General features: G+C 31.6%; 1 protein-coding gene across 2 annotated transcripts in view; it reads left to right on the forward strand.

Annotated features, from left to right (window-relative positions):
* Positions 1 to 19,651, forward strand: part of LOC124372147 — a 40,775-nt gene extending 21,124 nt beyond the window's left edge. Inside the window, exons 3-5 of one of the 2 annotated variants that reach the window (XM_046830515.1) lie at positions 15,134 to 15,797; positions 18,126 to 18,448; positions 19,464 to 19,651. In XM_046830515.1, the coding sequence (XP_046686471.1) occupies positions 15,134 to 15,797; positions 18,126 to 18,235 (774 nt within the window). In that variant the 3' untranslated portion in view covers positions 18,236 to 18,448; positions 19,464 to 19,651. The remainder of the gene's footprint in view (positions 1 to 15,133; positions 15,798 to 18,125; positions 18,449 to 19,463) is intronic. The other variant, XM_046830514.1, reaches the window with a different exon arrangement.
* Positions 19,652 to 20,430: the final 779 nt, after the last annotated feature.

Here is a 20,430-nt window from a genome sequence, read left to right on the forward strand (position 1 = left end):
GTTAAAATGTAGGATCAATGTTTTTATTCAGCTATAAACTTTCAATGGAAGTAATTCAACAAAAGCCACAGTGAGACAGGCTACATGGGATAGAGATAAGACGATAAAGGTATTACGCAATTCCAGCCATGCCCGCTGGCCGGCGTTTTACACCCGCTAGAGCTTCGTAAGATAATCTTAATTGTCGCTGAGAAAGTATGTTTATTTGAAGCTAAACTAGAGAATATCGAAAATGGCACATCTGATTAATAATCTATTAAACTAATGATGATGTTTATTCATATTAATAGGGTAACTAATTTTTTAACCTTTTCCTCCAACTTGTTTATTGGAAACTCAGATGGTGTTAGAAAAGTGTAGTATGGGTTAGACTCTTGTTTTTCTAATGTTTTATGCAAATTTAATAACCCTAAAATAAGCTTGAAAATTATTTGACAATTTTTAATGTCGGCCCCTTTACAAAAACGTTGTTATTTAGAAGCAGAATTATATCTCAAAGTTTGATTAACTTTGTTGAGGGGAGCTTTTATTGCAAATCACAACAAAAAACATAGCTTTAGTTTGTGACAGATGTCACATGAAAAGAGTTTAATATATTGTTTTAAACAATGACCATTGCATAACTTCAGTATGGCAAATGCAACAGTTTGTGAAGAATGATGTTTGAGTATTTGATAATCACATATTTTAAAACTTTTTGAAATAAAATTTCAAAATGTAAATCAAAGATAAAGATATTTTTTATTTAAACAAATATTGAGTTTTTATAGCCTACTTACACTTAACCTTACAATAATTTTGAGTAAGCTCATCTTGTTCATGGTGTTACTTAATAAGTATGAGGTATAATTATAATTCTATTGCAAATTGTATAGTAATATGTTTGCAAACAGTAATTATTCAACTCCTAAATGTTTTTAAAAGAGGCCTTACATATCAACTTGTTTAGAATTTACTTGTTATTAATATATTTAAGGTTTATAATCTTTTGTAAACATTAAAGAGGTTTTATTTATTTTAAGTTTTACTATATTAATTTTTAACAGTTTATATTTAATATATATTTTTATGCCTTAAATGATTAAAAATGGATACTAGCTTAGAATTTTCTGTATTATTCTAACATATGCGTATTGAAGTGGATTACAAATTATTGGCTACAATTCAATTTTAAAATTTGTTTAGTTACATTTTACAAAATTTTCTTCTTACAACTTTTAATTTTGAAAATGTATCTAAATAAAATTACATTAAAATGGTACTTGTAAGAAAACAATTGTGTGCATAATACAAAAGAGGAAAAACACCTTGAGAGGGAGGAAAGGGAGTTTAAGAGTCCACACCATAGAATTTATTTAATATAATAAATCCATCATGTGTTTATATTTTGTATACTTTGCTTTTTTGAAGAGTGATAATTTTGTAAGTAAATCCATTTTGTTACAAGTGTAAATAACTATAACATATATAAAGTGTGTGCTGTTATCATTAGGATGTCTTCTCTGCTACAGTGACACCCTCAATAAAATTAAATGTTTACTTGTGAAATCTGTTTGTGAACTTGTTGTTTTCTGGGTTATATTTAGTAAACCTTAGAGTCTTGTGTAAATAATATATTTTATAAATATATCAATATTTAGTAAAGCTCTGAGTTTTGTGTAGGTAATATATTTTAAAGATATATCAGTAAAATATTTCAATGAATTGGCTGTATAAAGTTCAAGTATAAAATAAAAAAACATAATGTGACATTTATATGTCCAACTTGTTTGCACTTCATTTCTAAAAATGAAAGTAGGAGTTCTACTCTAAATAAATTTATACTAAAATTGTTTTTAAAATGTTAGCCTACTATTTTAAAACAACACACCACATGCTACATCATGCTTACCATCTTCAATTGCTCCTTGGTGACAGCCTTAAAAGCATTGTCAATTAATGGCTCTATTTGCTCGATGTATGTTTTGTTATATATGGCAACATGTCTTGACTTCGCTCCAGACTTACTAAATGGGATTTTATTTACAGGTAAGGGGGGAGGAGTTATTAAAACTTTGAGTTTATAGGTCTTGGCTGTCTCATTAATAATGTTCAGTGAATACGTGCTTGATTTTTTACACCTTTGCAAGCAGTTCTTTCTTGAAGTTGTGCAGTGGAAAATCTACATTTTTACCTATTAACCAAATCTTGATATCTTCTTTTTTTTGTTTCTGTATTGATATTTTTTCAGCTTCAAGGCTATGGTATGCTGCCTTATTAATATCAACAACAGTACTAATAGAAACGTTGGGGACTAATTGTTCTACAAACCATTTTTCATATGTATCTCTATCCATTTTTGTGTGGCAATCGGCTGCTCCTTTTTTTTTGTTAAAAATCAAACTGCGCTCCTTCAACAAAGCCACTTTGTTTTCCTGCATGCATAATGACAAACTGGGACCTTGTTGAGTTGGGTCTTTCAAACCTATGATGGCCCAGCTTAGAAAGTATCTTTCAATGTTTTGATAGTTAGATCTTTCCATATTTTCAAAGTCGCTTGTCCAACATTTACCCAGGTTTTGTTCATAAAAAACAATGTTTTTCTTTGATTCCTAAATTGCCTCATCGATCTTAAGTAAGAATGACGCAAACAATTAAATCGTCTATTTCTAACAGAAAAAAACTGTCTGTTGCGTTTTTCAAAGCAAAATCCATTTTATATTAGCAACCTCCACAACGTAGTTCTTTTAAACTCGGAAAGATCTTGATCTTCGTTTACTTTTGCTTCACTAGTTTTTTTACCCAAAATGACACATTTTCTCTGGGAAAAGATTTTTGAAAGTATTTAAAACATTCAACTTTGAGTTACAGTCACTATTTTTTATAGGTTTTCCTGCAGCTCTTGACATTATAACATACAGTAAGAAACATATCACATCAACACTGAGTAAAAAGCATATACTGAAAAAGTACAAAAGTATTATTAGCTATACAACAACATTTTTGAAGGGTTATACTATCTTCAGTTTTCCACAAAATAAAAAAAAAACAAATTAAATGTAAAGACAAATGTACTGTACTTGTTTGCTGGTTGTTTTGTTTGTAACATTTTTTATTACATTTTTCCTAGCAAAAATATAAAACTCATTACCAGGAAACTATAACCATGACATATATAAAGACATAACCTAAAAGTGATGTCCGACTCAAATAAATTATAATATATTATTTTTAAGATTTTCAGGTTACTAAATTTAGACATGTCTCGATGCATATAGAACTGAAGATATTTTTTTCAAACAAACTTTTGCGATAGTCCTAAGTAGGTTGACCATCTTCATTAAAACCTAGAAATTTTGTAGTGTTCACTTCATGTAGCAAATATTCAGCCATAAAAACATCAATATCATCTTAAGTTTATTTATTCTGAAGATGAATACTTACCATGTTTTGTTTTATCTGGGTTTGGTAATAAATTTAATTCATGCTAGTACTGAAGAGCACTGTTAGAGAGATTTATTGTAGAAGACGTTTCTACATTGAAACTTGAACAGCCTGATCTTTTTATATTTATATCATCTGCAAATAAACAAATACTGTTTGGATTTTTTATTATTGAGGGGAAACCTGTCATATATATTAAGAACAATAGTGGTTCCAATATTGATCCCTGTGGAACTCTATACTATTACACATGATCTAATACTATGTACTGAGTTCTGCCAATGAGATATAACTCAAACCAACCAATTCAAAGCTCTATTTTTAATTCCTATATAAATTAATCTTTTAAGTACTTACTCATGAGACACTGTCGGATGCTTTAGTAAGGTCTATGAAACTTTTATAACTTCTGATATATATGAGTTATAACTGTAACTTTACTATAATATTAATATATCCTGTTATCTTAGAAGAATGCATTATATTAATTTAAGTCGAGTTCAGAAAGCATGAGAGTACTTCTTTAGTGTTTTAGTTAGTGATGTGCATAGTCGAATAAAATTTAGTTGCTAAGTTGACTAATCAATATTATCGACTGATCAGAAATATTAATCAACTAACTCAATGATTAATTTTTGTTGTATTGACTGCAGGTATTTAATCCTTTCAATACCAATGTTTATGTATACGGGTGTCAAAAATATCTGTATAAAATCCCAACGTTTATATATATATACGGACGTTCTTGGTATCTTCATAGAATCTTGGTGTCACTATAGATGTTTACAAAAGAATTGTTTATGTAATTCAAACCTGATTAAATTATCATCTTTACACATTATACTAAATTTGGACTACACTTAAATAAATCAGGTAAACATTTTTTAGCCGAACTAATTCATCAGTCTTTAAAGGTGAAAAAACCCACAATTGTACAAAAAGACATCCATACACCAGGACAAACATGTAGTAAAAGCAAAGCTCCTTCACCGGAAAACAACTCCACTTTTTTAATCAATAAACCCCTCACACTTCATGTGGCAACTAACGATCCATCAGCTGACATTATTCTACATAACATCCATGCATCAACACCTAATGAGAACTCTGCAAAATGCATAAATAAACCAAAAAACATCCAGCGCAAGAAAATATTAACAGTAACCTAGCCTGTATATCACATTCACAAAACAATACTTCTTTAACCTGTAAGAACCGTATAGATCACAAAAAACAAATATTAATAATATAAAAACCTTAACCTTATTACACCAAAATGCTCAAAGTATCCTAAATAAAGTTATACAGCTGGAGTAATCTGAGTCATGATGTAAATGTAGATATAATTGCTATAATGAACATTGGTTGTCAGCAAAAAACTTAAAATATTTTCAGATAAAAAATTACGTTGTAGCCTCAATTTATTGTAGAATTAGTTTGACACGGGGAGGTTCTTGTCTTCTTGTAAAAAATCATATACAATTTATGGAACGTAATGATATTTGTAAATTTAGTGAAGACTTTGTTTTTTGAATGTTCCTCTATAGAGTTAATTTCAACTAATCTAATAAATTAAATATTTTAACTGTTAGTTGTTACAGAACACCAGACTCCGATATTCATATATTCATTTCCAAGTTGCAATTGTTATTTGAATTAGCTTTGAAAGAGAAAAAGTACTTAGTTGTCTTAGGTGATTTTAACATTAATTTATTAAACCATAACTCAGAGTCTTTAGCTTTTAAGAATATTTTAAAATGTTATAATTTTTAGATATTTTATAAATGAACCTACTAGAGTTTACCAAAAATGTTGAATCTTGTTTAGATAATATTGTTAGTAAACATACCTCAGAATCTGCTATCAAGTCTTAACCTTCACTCTGGCTTTTCAGATCATAATTTTTCTCAAATTTTGAAAATAAATGTCAATAATTTATTACTAAAAAATGAAAATAGTAAAATAATTACACATAGGATATTTTCTGAGCAGGGTCATAGAATGTTTCATGACTTTCTGCAAAAGGAGGACTGGTTTGAATGTGATTTCTGGTGAATCGGTTTTGATGCAAATTTCTCAAAATTTGTTGATAAGTTGATATTATATTAAGAATTAGCATTCCCCATTAAAAACAATAACAAAACTTAAGTCAAAGTCCATATTCCTGGGTAACTGATGTGGTTAGGGCAAGTGCTGTCCTGTCAAGGGAGCTGTTTGCCAGAGCCAAGTCAATAAACACAGAAAATAGCTGGAAAGAATATAAAACTTACCTTAAACATCATAAGAGAAAATAGTCCTTTAACGCAAAAAGAGAACCCCTAGTAAATAAAATACAATCCTCTAAAAATATTCCAAGAACAACCTGGAATATCATTAATTCAGAGACTAAATCATTCGCTTCTGTAAAAAACATTAATCTAATTGTTAATGGACAAGATATTACTGAGTCCAATGGATGTTGCAAATAGCATTTAACAGGCCACTTCACAAGTGTACCTCATATTATCTCAAACCAACTTGACTTGCTGAATTCAAGGCATTTACGATCCACAAAATTTTTTGCCAAATCCATTTGTTAATGGTTCATTTTATCTCTATCCTGTTTGTGAAAAAGAGATAATTGAAGTTATAGTAAATTTAAATCAAGTAAGTCACCAGGCCTGGATGGAATACTCCAAGGATATTGAAGGAACACATCCACATCCTGTCAAAACCTCTTTGCTCTTTGGTGAATAGCTCCCTGACTCACGAGTCTTCCCTGAATGTCTCAAGGTAGCCAGAGTAACTCCAATATTTAAAAACAATAAATCAAAATCTTGCAGAAAATTACAGACCTATTTCAGTATCTTTCAGTTTTTTTTTTCAAAATTATTAGAAACTATTGTAAAATTACGGCTTGAAAATATTTTTAAAATCATTCTCAATAATAAATAAAAATCAATTTGGTTTTCAATCTAATTTGTCAACTTCAGATGCTATCATAAGTTTAACTGATTATGTGCTAACTGCCTTGGACCAGGGACAATCGACCTGTGGCCTGTTCTGTGACCTCCAGAAGGCTTTTTGATTGTGTAGACCATGAAATTTTGTTAAATAAATTGGAGTATTATGGCATCAGAGGAGTTGCTCTCAATTGGTTTAGTAGCTTTCTGAGGGATCGCAGCCAGGTTGTAGAGATAGTTCAAAACAGTGCTGGTTCTGTCCATAAATATCTATCTCCTGCCCGCTATTTGGAGGCAGGCGTACCCCAAGGGTCAGTTTTAGGTCCAATATTATTTTTAATTTTTATAAACGACTTACCCAAGCAGTTCAATTTATGTGACAAATTAATTCTCTTTGCTGATGACACCACTAGTTTGATTAAATCTGACAATAAAACTGAACTATCTCAAAAATTATATGATAACAATTAGTTTGATTTTTAACTGGCTTAAAGCTAACAAACTATCCTTAAATATTTCCAAAACATCCATACTTAATTTTCACTTTATTAGAAACTTTAGAGAACAACTTGAAATAACTTTTTACCAAAGTAAACTTACTTCTACAAAAAATTGTAAATTTCTTGGTGTTACTTTAGATGACAATCTTAGATGGGAAAATCACATCAGTCAGTTAAATGGGAAACTAAATTCAGCATGTTATGCTATTCGTAAAATTAGAGACTTGACTGACTTAAAAGAACAGCAAAAACTATTTATCTTGGCTATTTCGAATCTGTGTTGAGATATGGAATTGTTTCCTGGGTGGGAAGGTCACCATTTATTGAACAGGTTTTCAAAACTCAAAAGAGAGCAATCCGAATTCTAGGAAATTTGAAATTTAATCAATCATGTAGAGGACATTTTTTTAATCTTCAAATTTTAACAGTAAGAAAGTATTTACATAATGGAAGTTTTTAACTCAAACATATAAAAGAATACAGTCCAATCCCTTTATCTCCCATCATAACTACACAACACGTAATAGTTATTTTCTACCTGTTCCTATACACAGAACAACCCATTTTTAAAACATCTTTCTCTTACAATAGTCAGCATTTTTTTAACAAATTACCTTTAGCATGGAGAGAGATTCCTACATTAAAGGCTTTCAAAAAAACTATTAAAGAATACATGCTTCAAACTGAAATTTATACTTTTGACGATTTTCGTCCGAATTCACCAGAAAATAATTAAGATGTGAAATATCATACCACCTAGTATTAGCTATATGTTACTTGTGTTGTAGTTAGTATTTTTTTTAAATTGTTATTTAGTATTTAGTGTTATTATTTCTTGACGAGCCTTATAACAATTGTAATGTTCTATTGGGCTAAATAATAAATCATTTCAATCATTTCATTTCATTTCAAATCATTTATGTTATACCAAATTGATCACAAAGAATCGTGTTTTCTAATAGAATTATGTTCTTTACTATATATAATAGCCTATATTACTGGCGGTATGGAACGTATAATCAATAAGGCATAGTGGCTTGTTTCGTTTCTCTATGCTAGTCAGCTAGCTACTGGTGACCACTGACTGCGCAGTTTGTTGTCAAGTCATTGTTACACTGTTCTTGGGCTCTGTGTTACTGCAATTTTTGTTATGATACATTTGTAGTGTAATGCCTTTAAAAGTGTAGTGAGTTTTCTCAGAAAAAGGAAGGCATGCAAGGTTGCCTCTAAGCGAGAATACTCTTTGCCGAATTGTAGAGGATGACAGTTTTAGTGATGACTCAGCAGACTGAGACTCGAGGTACTGACAATGAAAATAGTACTTCTTATGTAGATGACATTGATTAAGACTCTACATATGATCCGACTGGTGACTTGAATAGGCCATCCACAAGCACTCAGCCTCAGATGGAGGGCAAGGTGGAGCTGATGTTGCCACTAGGCGTTGTAAATAGATTTTTTTGAAAAATTGTCTAATAAAAGGGAAAAAAACCTGCTGTGAATGCAGTGCAGCTAGTACTAGTGAGGGGGGCCGTAGGAAGAAGTCCACCTTTTTATGTACTAAATGTAAAATAGGTTTGCATCTGACATGCTATCCATTACACAAATGCTGATCAGACTGTACATACTGTAATGTTGTATTTTGTAAATAGTTTTTTTGTTTTAGTATGTTTATAAAAGTGGATTTTTCGTTCTCGCCCATTTACTTATGAGAAATATTGTGCCATGTTTAAAGTTTTTCTACTGAAATGTTGATTTTTTACATAATTTGAAGTCATTTGAATACTTAGGAGGGAAGAGAATTATTTTAAAATACGGTGACTTGAAAAAGGTTAGGCATTATAATTATTTTTTGTAATAAACTGATGAAAATTGGCGAAGTTGTTTACTATTAAATGTACTTTTCTGCACAGTGGTCAAATTAGTGATATCAATTCTTTTTGTACACCTTTCAAAAAGTCAGAATGAAAAAAATAACAAAATTTATATTTTTATAAAAAATGTATTATGCATGTTCACACACTTTTTACGTTTATAGTAGTGGTATTTCATCCCAAATAATAAAAAAGTTATTAAATTTGGTTGGAAAATAGGGAAGAAACAAATATTTTAACAAAACTCTCCCAAAAGTGCAAATTAGTCCTGGGATTTTTGGCAGAGCCATTATAAAAAATGCTGGGATTCTTTTCCAGATATTTTTGAAAAATGTTTGGGGATTGAAAGGTTTAAACATCCAACATGAGCAAGTTAAGAATTGTCTTCTTCTAGATTATTGTTTATTCTCAATCTGTCATCACTTGTTAATCGTCACTAGTCGACACTTGTTTACATTTTTCCATTTGTTGAGAAGCGCCTTGGAATGTATTTGTAAAGAATATTTTTTATTCTTAAAAGTTTACTTTAAGTTATCAATTTTGGAAAGTTTGGCTATTTAACATAATCATTAACAACAGTTCTAATTAATACGTTTGTTTGGGGTATGTAAATATTTAGATTTATATTTCTAATTGTTTAAAATTGAATATAGTTTAGCTGTAAATTAAATGCAAATTTATACTTGAGTTATTGAATTATTTAGCCCTCACCCTTATTAACAGAATATGACCAGCTTAAATTATCATAATTACAAATTATATTAAATATTAAATATGTGTAAATGCATTTATGAATTAACTTAAAACACCAAAGACTACAGCACATTAAAGATTAAACCAGTTATGACTAATAATATGAAACTATACTAAGATATGAAGAAAACATTCATTCCTTTCAGAATTTTAAGCCATACTAGTCGATTATTTGCCTCGAATAACGACTAAGGCTAATTAGTCGATAGTGCACATCAAGTGTGACTTATGGTTCAGGTGACTCATCAGAACACCCAATAGCAGTCATAACTCAAGCTTTTGTTTGTTTTATCAGTCCAGGCACACTCTCAGTGCTCCAGCTGTTGCTCTAAGTGGAAATACTTACACAGACAATCAGCTGTTGTTCACGGCTTAGTGTGCAAACTGGCACTCCACCATTATTGACTGTTGTGGGAGGTTATCCACTTTGCAATGTGGATTTATTTGAGTTTTATATAGTTTATAGATTTATTTCATTGGTATTTGTTTTTACTTTGCAACCATGGCAAAGATCTGGGTGAAGTATTATCTTGTATTAGTATTTAATATTGTTTTAAACTAGTATTTGTAAAATACTCATTTCAATTTATAGTACTTCAAGTTAATTTTAGAGCGTCTTTTTTTCGCCTTTGTATCTTTTTTATACTTATGATTTTTACTTCGTGTTTAATATTTTTGAACTAATTTAAAATTAAATATGCCTGAATAACTTTTTATAACTATAATTACATGGTAAAAACTTAATTTTGTTTTATTTCTATTACTGTGCTTATATAAAACAACAATTTTCAAAATTGCATGTTTTCATTGATTTAGACACCAACAAAACTAAAAATGATAACGTAAATAAATTTAAATATTGATATTTTCCAAGTTGAACACTACAGAGTTATCAGTCTTCATTTTGACAGTAATTTCACTCCTTCTTAGCAAGCCTTTTTATTGTTTTGTTTGTTTGTTGTTAAATTGATATTAATATATTGTATGCAATGTTGTCAGAAAAAATAGACAAATTTATTATGTCAAAATAAATTCTTTATAAAAAATTATTTATTTAAAAATTGAGAATATTAAAAATCTAAAATAGTAATGAGATGCAAATTTTATTTAGTTTATAAAAATGTAAGATTTATTGCATTAGGTGGAGTAATACAAAAGTTACAAATAGAAACGTAAGAATGTTAGTAAATCTGGAAAAAAAACACAATTTTAGTATGTTTATAATACAATTCAAACTCAAATATATTTTATCGGGACAATAAGGCAAACTCAAATTTGACACTGTAAATACATTAGGCTGGAAGTGAATTTAAATGGTCTGACGTATACTCTTTTTGATCAAAGTAGGCTTCTTAGTCTTTGTGTTTCCATATAATATATCCATATTATGAGGGTCATTTTTTTTAACCTCCAGAGGCGGTCCACAGTGTGCACAGTTGTCAATCGCTCATCTTCCCCTGTACAACATTTGTCACTGCCGAGTTCAAGTAGCTAGTTCGCTGCGCTGCAGTCACATAAACAAGGCCGCCTCTATTAATTCTCCTACCAAATGTAAATTAAGGAGTTTCATTCGTTTCCTGTAGCAGAAAGGAATAGTTTAACAGAAATCCATAGGAGAATGTGCTGGATGTACGGAGGAAACATTATGAGTGAAGGTGTTATACGTGAGTGGTGTAGAAAGCCAATGACATTGACTGACAACCACAAAATTCGCCAAATGGCATCATTCAATTGGACATTTTTCGAATTGTTCCTTGAATTTGACATTCAACCATCTTTAAACTTTTGACACGATTCATGCGTTTGACGGGTGTTTGTTTAAATAAATAATTATTTGTTGTATGAACTTGTATGAGTTGTTAACAAAGTCCAGAATACAGTCAGTTGAGACTAAGTCAAATAAGTTCTTAAGATGTAACAATTAAAATAAACATACTTTACGTCATTACTAATCTTAAAGAAAATCTATATAAATTTTATCGTTCATCCATGTAATTATTCCAAAATATGATTCCCACTTTTAGGTCATCACATAAATACTGTTTAATATAAACTAAAGTAAAGAGTGATGTGTTTACAATTTTAAAACCTAAACAGAATATGGTCTATAGTTGCTAAAATTTATAGACACATTGAAAAACTCATCCAGTGAATAAAACGGCATATCTAGCAGTGATTGTAAAATTTAGTTTTAAAAGTATTTATAGGGTATGTAGCTATTAAGGTTATTACCTTACTGTAGATTTTCACTGATATGGCAATACGGCTATTTAAAGTTTTACTAAGTCTATAAAAATCAACTAAAGCATCATATTTTTTCTTAGTGTTATATTCCTGTGATATATGTTCGATAAGATGAAAATTTCTTAACACATATACCACCAAATCATATATGTAAATATTAATTACAGTTTGTATTTGAGATTTTTTTGGACAGGGGCTTATAATGTTCCATTGATGGTGCCTGTGACAATATTCTATCTACTTTCTTTTGAAAAATCAGAATTTCTCCTATCCTACTGCAATTACCATAACAAAATCAAACAATATCTAAAGACAGACTGAAATAAGCAACATATGCAGCTTTAATGTAATTTTGGCCAATACATTGAGTTAATCGTCTTTTAAGAAAACTGACTGGATAGCCTGGAAGTAATGTAATCTACATGGACTCCCCAAGAAAGTGTCTTATCCAAATGAATTCCAAGCAATTTAACATTGTCCACATATCCCTGTGAAGAGTTAATGCCACAAGGTTAAGGTTGAATAACATTTTTTAGTTTTATTTTCATACAAAATGAATCCATTAGTTACAAACCACGTTGAGGCTTCATCAATAGTATTTTTAGCTAATAGTTGTAATTGTTTTATTTCAGGGTTAGTATTTAAAAAAACTTGTGTCATAAGCATACAAGTAAGATCTGATATGCACACAGAATGGTAGATAATTAATACAAATTAAAAACAATAAAGGGCCTAGTAAGGATCCCTGAGATATGCCATATTTTATATTTAGTTCTTGGGGAAAACTACCCATCAATGAAAACTTTTGTTTCCTATTACTAAAATATGATTTGAAAAAAGAAAACTGGGTTCTGGTTATGCCATAAAAGGGATAAATATCTTTTTCCCTTTTTAAAGATAGGGCAGATTCTAGAGATTTTTAGTTCATGGGGAAAATACCCTTCAAGAAGACAGAGGTTAAAACACTAAGATAGGGTCTCAGCTAAGATAAATATAATTTTTCTTTAACAAATTATTAGACATAACAGCCATTAACAGGTCAGAGTGTTCCACACAGTCGAAAGCCCTACTCAGGTCACAAAAGGTGGCTTGAGCAAAGACCTTTCTTTCAAACATCACTAATACCTCAGTAACCAACTTATCAATTACATCAGAAGTACATTTTCCTTTTCTAAAGCCAAATTGTGAAATGTTAAAGAAGTTGCTGTATTCAAAGAAGAAATTGAAGGTGGTCAAAGACCAAAATCTCAAACAATTTTGAGATAACTGGAATTACAGATATGGGGCAATAACTTTCAAGAATATCTTTTTTCCCTTTTTAAAGATAGGGCAGATTCTAGAGATTTTTAGTTCATGGGGAAAGTACCCTTCAAGAAGACAGAGGTTTAAAAACACTAAGATAGGGTCTCAGCTAAGATAAATATAATTTTCTTTAACAAATTATTAGATATAAGATATACATCGTTACTATTTGAGATATTAAATTTTCTAGTAGCTTCAATCACATCACTGGGTGTGATAAAATTACACCCAGTGTTTTTGTGTGTTTGTTACACTTTCATGTGTAAACTATTCAACCGATACTGACATTTTTCATGGACATTCTTAAGGTCCCTGGTTAATGTATAGATCTATTCTTATTTTGAAAATCCCTCTAGGCTACGCCTCACTGGTGTCTATAGTTGCTAAAAAGATCCATCTTTATAGATGAGCCGCTTTGAAAGCGACCTGCGTGAAAATTTCTTGCGCATACGAGGAAGAGGAAGCAGGAGCTCGAACACGCCTGCTGGAATTGTTAACAGCTGTTGTTATTATTACTGGGCTTGTGAAACAGCTGTTGTGTAAAACATACCCTTCAAGTGGTAAAGTGGTGACTGAGGAGTGGTTGGTTAGGAATGTGGAGGGGGAAGTGAGTACGCGCTTCTCCCTCCACATTCTCTCTCTCTCACCCCCCCCTCGCACTGTTCACTCAATAAGTTACTTTCAAAGTGGCTCATCTATAATTGAAAGAGCCTATTAAATGTAATCAGCTGTTCTGTGTAAACATAGTTTTCTGGTATTACAACTATATGTTTAAATAATTTAACCACTATTTTCAATTTGTTACATTTATAGTCTTGAAAGCTAGATAGTAACATCACTTTTTATTCATACCTTTACTGCAACCAATGTTTAGAAGACAGTAAAAATATCAATATAAAAAAATTTAAAAGTTTTAATAAAATTATACTTTTATCTGTACATTTAAGCAAATAATAAGTTCACAGTGCTTGGTGAGTATAGTGCAGATATAAAAGACAAAGTCATTATCAAACTTTTACTATAAAATTAGTCTGTTATAAACCCATTTTAGTTGTCTTTTGACAGAAGTAGGCTTCTTAGTCCTATGTATGTATACAGGGTGTAACAAAAAGGTTGAGCTGGCTATGCATTTTCATATTCTATATTGTGATTCTAAGCTAAAAATGAAGAATACATTTTTTCTAGTTTATACTTTGTTTAGCAGCTATACTCCATTAAAAAACTCTATCTTGTTGTTATCTTTACGATTGTTACAAAACTTTGGTAAAAATAACTTTTAAAACTTCCAAGAATACCTCATTTTTAAAAAATCGGTTAATAAATAGCTATTTTTATGGTAGGTTTCTTATTACACGTGCAAACTAAATGGCCCATAATTTGACAGTACTTGAACAACTGTTATTTTAAATCGGCTGTTACTGTGATTAAAATGCAACACTGAAACTGACTATTGAAACTTTAACATAAATGTAAACATAACCAAATTAACACGTTTGTAAGATCAGTTTGCAGTTGGTAGTGTTATGGAAAATTACTATTTATTACATGGTAAAAGTTCAATAGTTATTTTCAGTGTTACATTTTTAATTACTATAATAAACAGTATACTTTAGATGGAAAGTAAAAAATATTTATAACTAAAAATTAGATTAAAAATTATTTTATCTACTAAAATTTATTCACAGGTACTATAGTACTAATCAAAAGTAAAATCACACTAAATTACAATGGTTACACCATAAATGATTGAAAAAAAATCTGCCTAAATGGTTGACTTGGAAAATAAAGTCATCCAGCAGGCAATGACATCACACTATAAAACCAAAAAAAAAAGAAGAAAAAGGTAGGTAATTTTACCTAATGTTAGCTAATGATATCTCCTAATTTTTTTAAAGCGTTTTTCAATCAAGTTGATACATTTATATTTCCGGCCATAAAAATGAGAGGGTCAGCACTTGTTTATTAGACTGTAACTGTTGATTGCCGCAAAGAAGGTTAAGTGATTTCTTTACAGCATATGAAAGGTTAGGTTAATTAACTGGATCAGGGTAGGCTGAGGTAGATCAAATACTTATTTTCTTTCTTCTGTTGGCAGCACTACATAAGAAATAATAATATGGATATATTGAACGAGGAAAGGAGACGTTTGAAGTCACAGCCTGAACAAGCCGCCCCATTAGTAGATTTGGAAAGAGAAAATGTGTCTTCAAAGCCTCAAGTGGTTGCATCGGTAGATTTAACAGAAGCGGAATCAGAAATTATTGTGCTGGATGAAACTTTGAACCAGCTGAACACGACTCTCAGCAACCTCGATGTCACACTGGGCGCCTTTGACGATGTCGTCTACCTCGGCACTATTAACCCATCGAAATCCCCCAGGAACCAAATGAAAAATTCTGAAAGTGATGTGAAAATTGTGAATTCAATGAATATTAGACAAGATAAACTGTCCAACAAGAATAATGTCTATAGTAGTAACCTGGTAACACCAGATAAAATAAATTCCATGCTGAGGAAAAGCAAACTCCGTAGAAAGAGTAAAATAAATAAAATGTTGAATTCTACATTAACTGCTAAAAATAAAAAGTTGAGAACATCTAAAAAGACAAAAAGAAGTAGGACTTCAAGCTCACAAAGTATAACAGATGTTAGTATGGACAATTTACTCAATGAAGATATGCCACCAAATAAGAAGAGGAAATTAAAAAAAACCAACATTAAATCTATCACTACTACACCACCATCGAAACCTTTACCAGGTAACCTTTTAATATTGCTTGTTTTAATTAATGAAGTAATTTGAATTTGGTAATCTTCATCTTGTGGTATTGAAGTTCAGGAATGTATTCGGTAAGTTTGGAATATATATACGAGAACTTTCAAAGTGTAAATGTAAGTCTTTTTTAGGGAAAGAGTCTTAGTCTCTGCACTTAGTCCTGAAAGGACTTTTGCACCTCCCTTGTAAATAGATTATTTAGACGTGAAATGGTTCGTATACGGAGGGGTTTGAGAGGAAATGTGGCTTGGATGGGTTAAGAGGAGTAGAACGGTTTTTTAAATCTAAAATTTAGGTTTTAACTGTAACTAATCTTATCCTCGCTAACCATTTGATCATACAATTTTTTAAACCTGACGATGTTGGTGCCGTATTTAACTGTACATTATAGTGGGGTGCATTGTCAATAACTAAAACACTGTTCTTCCTTAGATTTGGAATGAGTTTTTCCTCTATACCCGCCAAGTAGAATTTCTTAAAGTTCTTAAAATTAATATCGTGGTGATAACCACCACCTGTCTTCTTTTCAGATTAAAACATAACCAAGGTATTAAGGTGGAACCCATCTTCATCACCGGCATGGGGAACAATCACTCATTTTCTTTTACTTGCTGGGTTTTTTAAACCCTTAGTTTCTCTTTCAGTCTAAGTTTTAGAGACCACATAAGAGCTGTGGAAGTAAGTTTCGTCCATATATGGCTCGACCTACCTTTATATTTTAAAATCTTTCAAGCATGACCCCTACCATAAGTGCCATGTTTTGGATGTTAAAAATTGTTTTCCCAAATTCTTTGTGGTTGAATTATGGGGTTTATGTTAAACGAAGAAGTTTTGTTTCTCGGTTCATCCGCTGCACACTGCGGACCAGTGATCTGCCTCACCCTGTCCGGGGTGTATAATCTCATATTGTGTTTTATATCTGTTTTTCTATTAAAAGTTTATTATTATTTTTCTGCCCTTTTGCACTTAAAACCGAGTTACAAAATAATGTTTTCTTATATAAACTCCCTTTATACTGTATTCTTTCATTTGTTACTCTTAAAATTCTCTTTAATGTTATTGGAATTTCCTCTTCTGTTACATGAAAATCATTCATTACTCTTCTCAGTAAACATTTATTGAAATTATTGAATTCACTCTTTACCTTTATCCTTGATCTTTTTTTATGAAGAATATAGTGAATTTCTCTGCTTCTCCCATGAAGTTTTACTTTCTTTTAAAACTCTGTACAAGGTACTTGATGATTTATCACAAGCATCTGTCGCTTTGAATCTAAACTGCTTTCCTCAGATTATGTGGTATTGTTTCTCCATGTAATTATAAACATATATTATTTTGCATGTTTTGCTATGAAGAAACTGGGTTTTTTTTTTACAGTTTTTGAAACTGAAGCACATGTGGTGCCATTATTTGTACATTGTAACCACTGATGTTTAAGTTTTTCCTCGCTAATACTCACTTCCCCCATGGGCAGATAGAACTAATGTCTAACTGAGCTGCTTGCATGAGATGAGTGGGCAGGACCGCACATGAACGGCAACCAATACGAGCACATCACTAATCGTAAATGTTTAAATGGGGTAAAGGACTAGTTCATTTTTTGCAGAGGAAGTTGAGGTCTATTAGTGTAAATGGTTTTAGCTAGCCTAAATATGAGAGAGGACCTAGACCTGTCCATTTCCTTGTCCCAGACTGGTTGTAGCTGGAACGGAGGAAGCCTACTCTTCTTTCAAGGTGGCATGACTGAGACTGTGCCCAATATCATTCTTTATGGTGGCATGACTGAGACTGTGCCCAATATCATTCTTTATGGTGGCATGACTGAGATTGTGCACAATATCCTTCCTTATGGTGGCATGACTGAGATCATGTGCAATATCCTTCATTATGGTGGGATGATTGAGATTGTGCAAAATACCCTTCCTTATGGTGGCATGACTGAGATTGTGCACAATGTCCTTCCTTATGGTGGCATGACTGAGATCATGTGCAATATCCTTTATAATGGTGGGATGATTGAGATTGTGCACAATATCCTTCCTTATGGTGGCATGACTGAGATTGTGCACAATATCCTTCTTTATGGTGGCTGTTCCATGTGATCTCAGAAAGAGGGGGATCAAAACCCTCAACCTTACCCATCCATATTATTCTGTCTCCCTGTATGTAGAAAAAGCTGATATATGTTTAAGTACATTAGAAATTTCCTTGCCTTCTTGTCCTAGTGAGCGAGAGAAAGGAATTTTATTTGGGAATTAAATTCCTAGTTCTTAGAGTAAAAACTTTGTTAATACTTCTCGTTATTTTTCAGGTAACATTTTAAAATATTATGCCAAAATAGAGAGTGCTTTTGATAAGATAAAGAATAGCGACAAAAAAGAAGAAAAAAATGTAAAAATCTTACCCCTGCAAGCAAACTAAACAAACGCAAACAAGATATCAAGAAAAAAACAAAATTAAATGATGTGGGTAAGAAGAAAAATAAAAAAATTGTCACCCCAAAAAAGAATGGCTGTACATGAAGATTGTATCAAGGTTAGAAGAGAAGCTAATATATTCAATCCGAATCCGATTGATATAGACAAGGAAGGCTTTACGACCAATAATCATTGATGGATGCAATGTTGCAATTGGGTAAGATTAATCATGGTGTTTAATTCAAGTAATTAATTACCTGGATAAACACTTGAATAAAAAAAATACAAAACTTTGGCGATTTTTTGTAATAAATAATTAAACCTTGTTTTCAAAGACCACAGAAATGTGCATTGCAAGTGCAAGTGGGTGCATGAGGTATTTAGTATCCCTACTATTTTTAAGAATCACATAACTAGATCTCACAGGTTGTAAGATGTACCCCTTCTTACAGATTGTAATTTTATCATTCTTTTTTTAGGCTAGCTCACACTTTTGGCAACTTTTTTGTATCTAAGGAACTGAACAGTTTTTTTACATTATAGTCTGCCACGCAGCTTTCTTGCTTTCTTGGATTGTTCTGTTATCCCAAAGTGTAATTATGACAAACAATGCCTAGTTAAAGTTTTGTCATCACTGATATTGTCACTCAGTTCTTAACAGAGAAGTGAGACAGTGAATAGGTTTGGAAGTGTGGCAGGCGAGGTAGTACTGGCTCACTGGGATGGAACATTGGAAGGGCGAAATCACAAAACCCACGTGGCTACTGCTGAGCCTAGCAACTGCTACACCTAGCTTTAGCTTAAGATTGGTAGGCGAGGTATTACTGGCTCACTGGGATGGAACATTGGAAGGGTGAATCACAAAACGCACATGGGCTACCACTGAGCCTATATAGCCGCAATAGGTTTGTACTTGCCAACCAAACACCTACGTTTGACCAGAGACTCTTAGTAAATGGCAATCGTCACGGCAGAAACAAAATGGCAACAAAATAAGAGAGAACAGGATTGGGTTTTTCTAGTATTGGTTCATGCTAGATGAACTTCTCAAAAACCAAACTTCAAACAGAGAGATTGGTTTATCTTTGTTCCTGGTATTTTATTCTGAATTTTAATAACTGCTGGTAGCAATGAGTTGGTATTTACAAACTTTAAATGAACTGTAGTTTCATAGAATCCTTTGTGTCATTTGTTAACATTTCTTGAACAATTAATGAATATCTTGGTTTCAGACACGGAAGAGGTAAATTTTCCGTGAAAGGATTGCAGATCTGCGTGGACTATTTTGTGAATCGAGGCCACAACCACATCAAGGTCTTCCTGCCACGTCACCGCCAGGCGCACTTCAAGGAGGAAGAGTTGAATCTGTTGGAGAGGAAGTGTGATGTCGTGTTCACACCCAGTAGAGAAAAGTCAATGGGGTCATTAAAACATCGTATGACGACAGGTCAGTATTGTACTTAGTAGTGTACATATAGGACTACATAAACTATATCATTGTGTCCATACTTCACTGAAGATCTGAGGAATGTTGTGGTCGTATTTCAACCCATTCCATAATTATTTTTTCTGTGCAGAGTTCGCCCAGATTAGAAGATTGGAGGATTTTAGTTGAAAGGAAACTTTATAAAAAAATTAAGTATACAGAGTACTTTGAAGTACTTAAGAACTTTGGGTACTTCTTAGGAATGATATGATGAATGTGTAAACTGTTTTAAATATATTTATTACATTTATTATAATGTACGTTTACATTATTATTTTTGTTAACGTAATTACATTTGTTACATTTCTTTAGATTCAGATTCAGATTCAGATTCCTTTATTTGTCATTACACATTACAGAATGCAGGACAAGTGTCAACAACAACAACAATAAATTAATAAGTTACAACAATTAATAATAACAGTCAATAATTAAGAAAGTTTATGTCATAATACTCTTGAACACTGTACAGACATTCATCCAATAAAATATGCTTAATACTATTCTTAAATTTGTTTACAGGCAGCACCTTAAGATGTTGTGGTAAACAATTATACATTTTAATCCCTTGGTAGACGAAACTATTTTGAGTGAGAGTATAACAACACCTCTTTGTCACCAAAATGTTGCCTGTATCTTGTGTTGTGTTCATGTACTGAGGTGTAATCCTCAAGAGTAGACAAATGTGTTTCTTATGTACATTAAAACAGACA

The sequence above is a fragment of the Homalodisca vitripennis genome, unplaced genomic scaffold, assembly GCF_021130785.1.
Source record: "Homalodisca vitripennis isolate AUS2020 unplaced genomic scaffold, UT_GWSS_2.1 ScUCBcl_2614;HRSCAF=7556, whole genome shotgun sequence".
Classification (NCBI taxonomy): Eukaryota; Metazoa; Arthropoda; class Insecta; order Hemiptera; family Cicadellidae; genus Homalodisca; species Homalodisca vitripennis.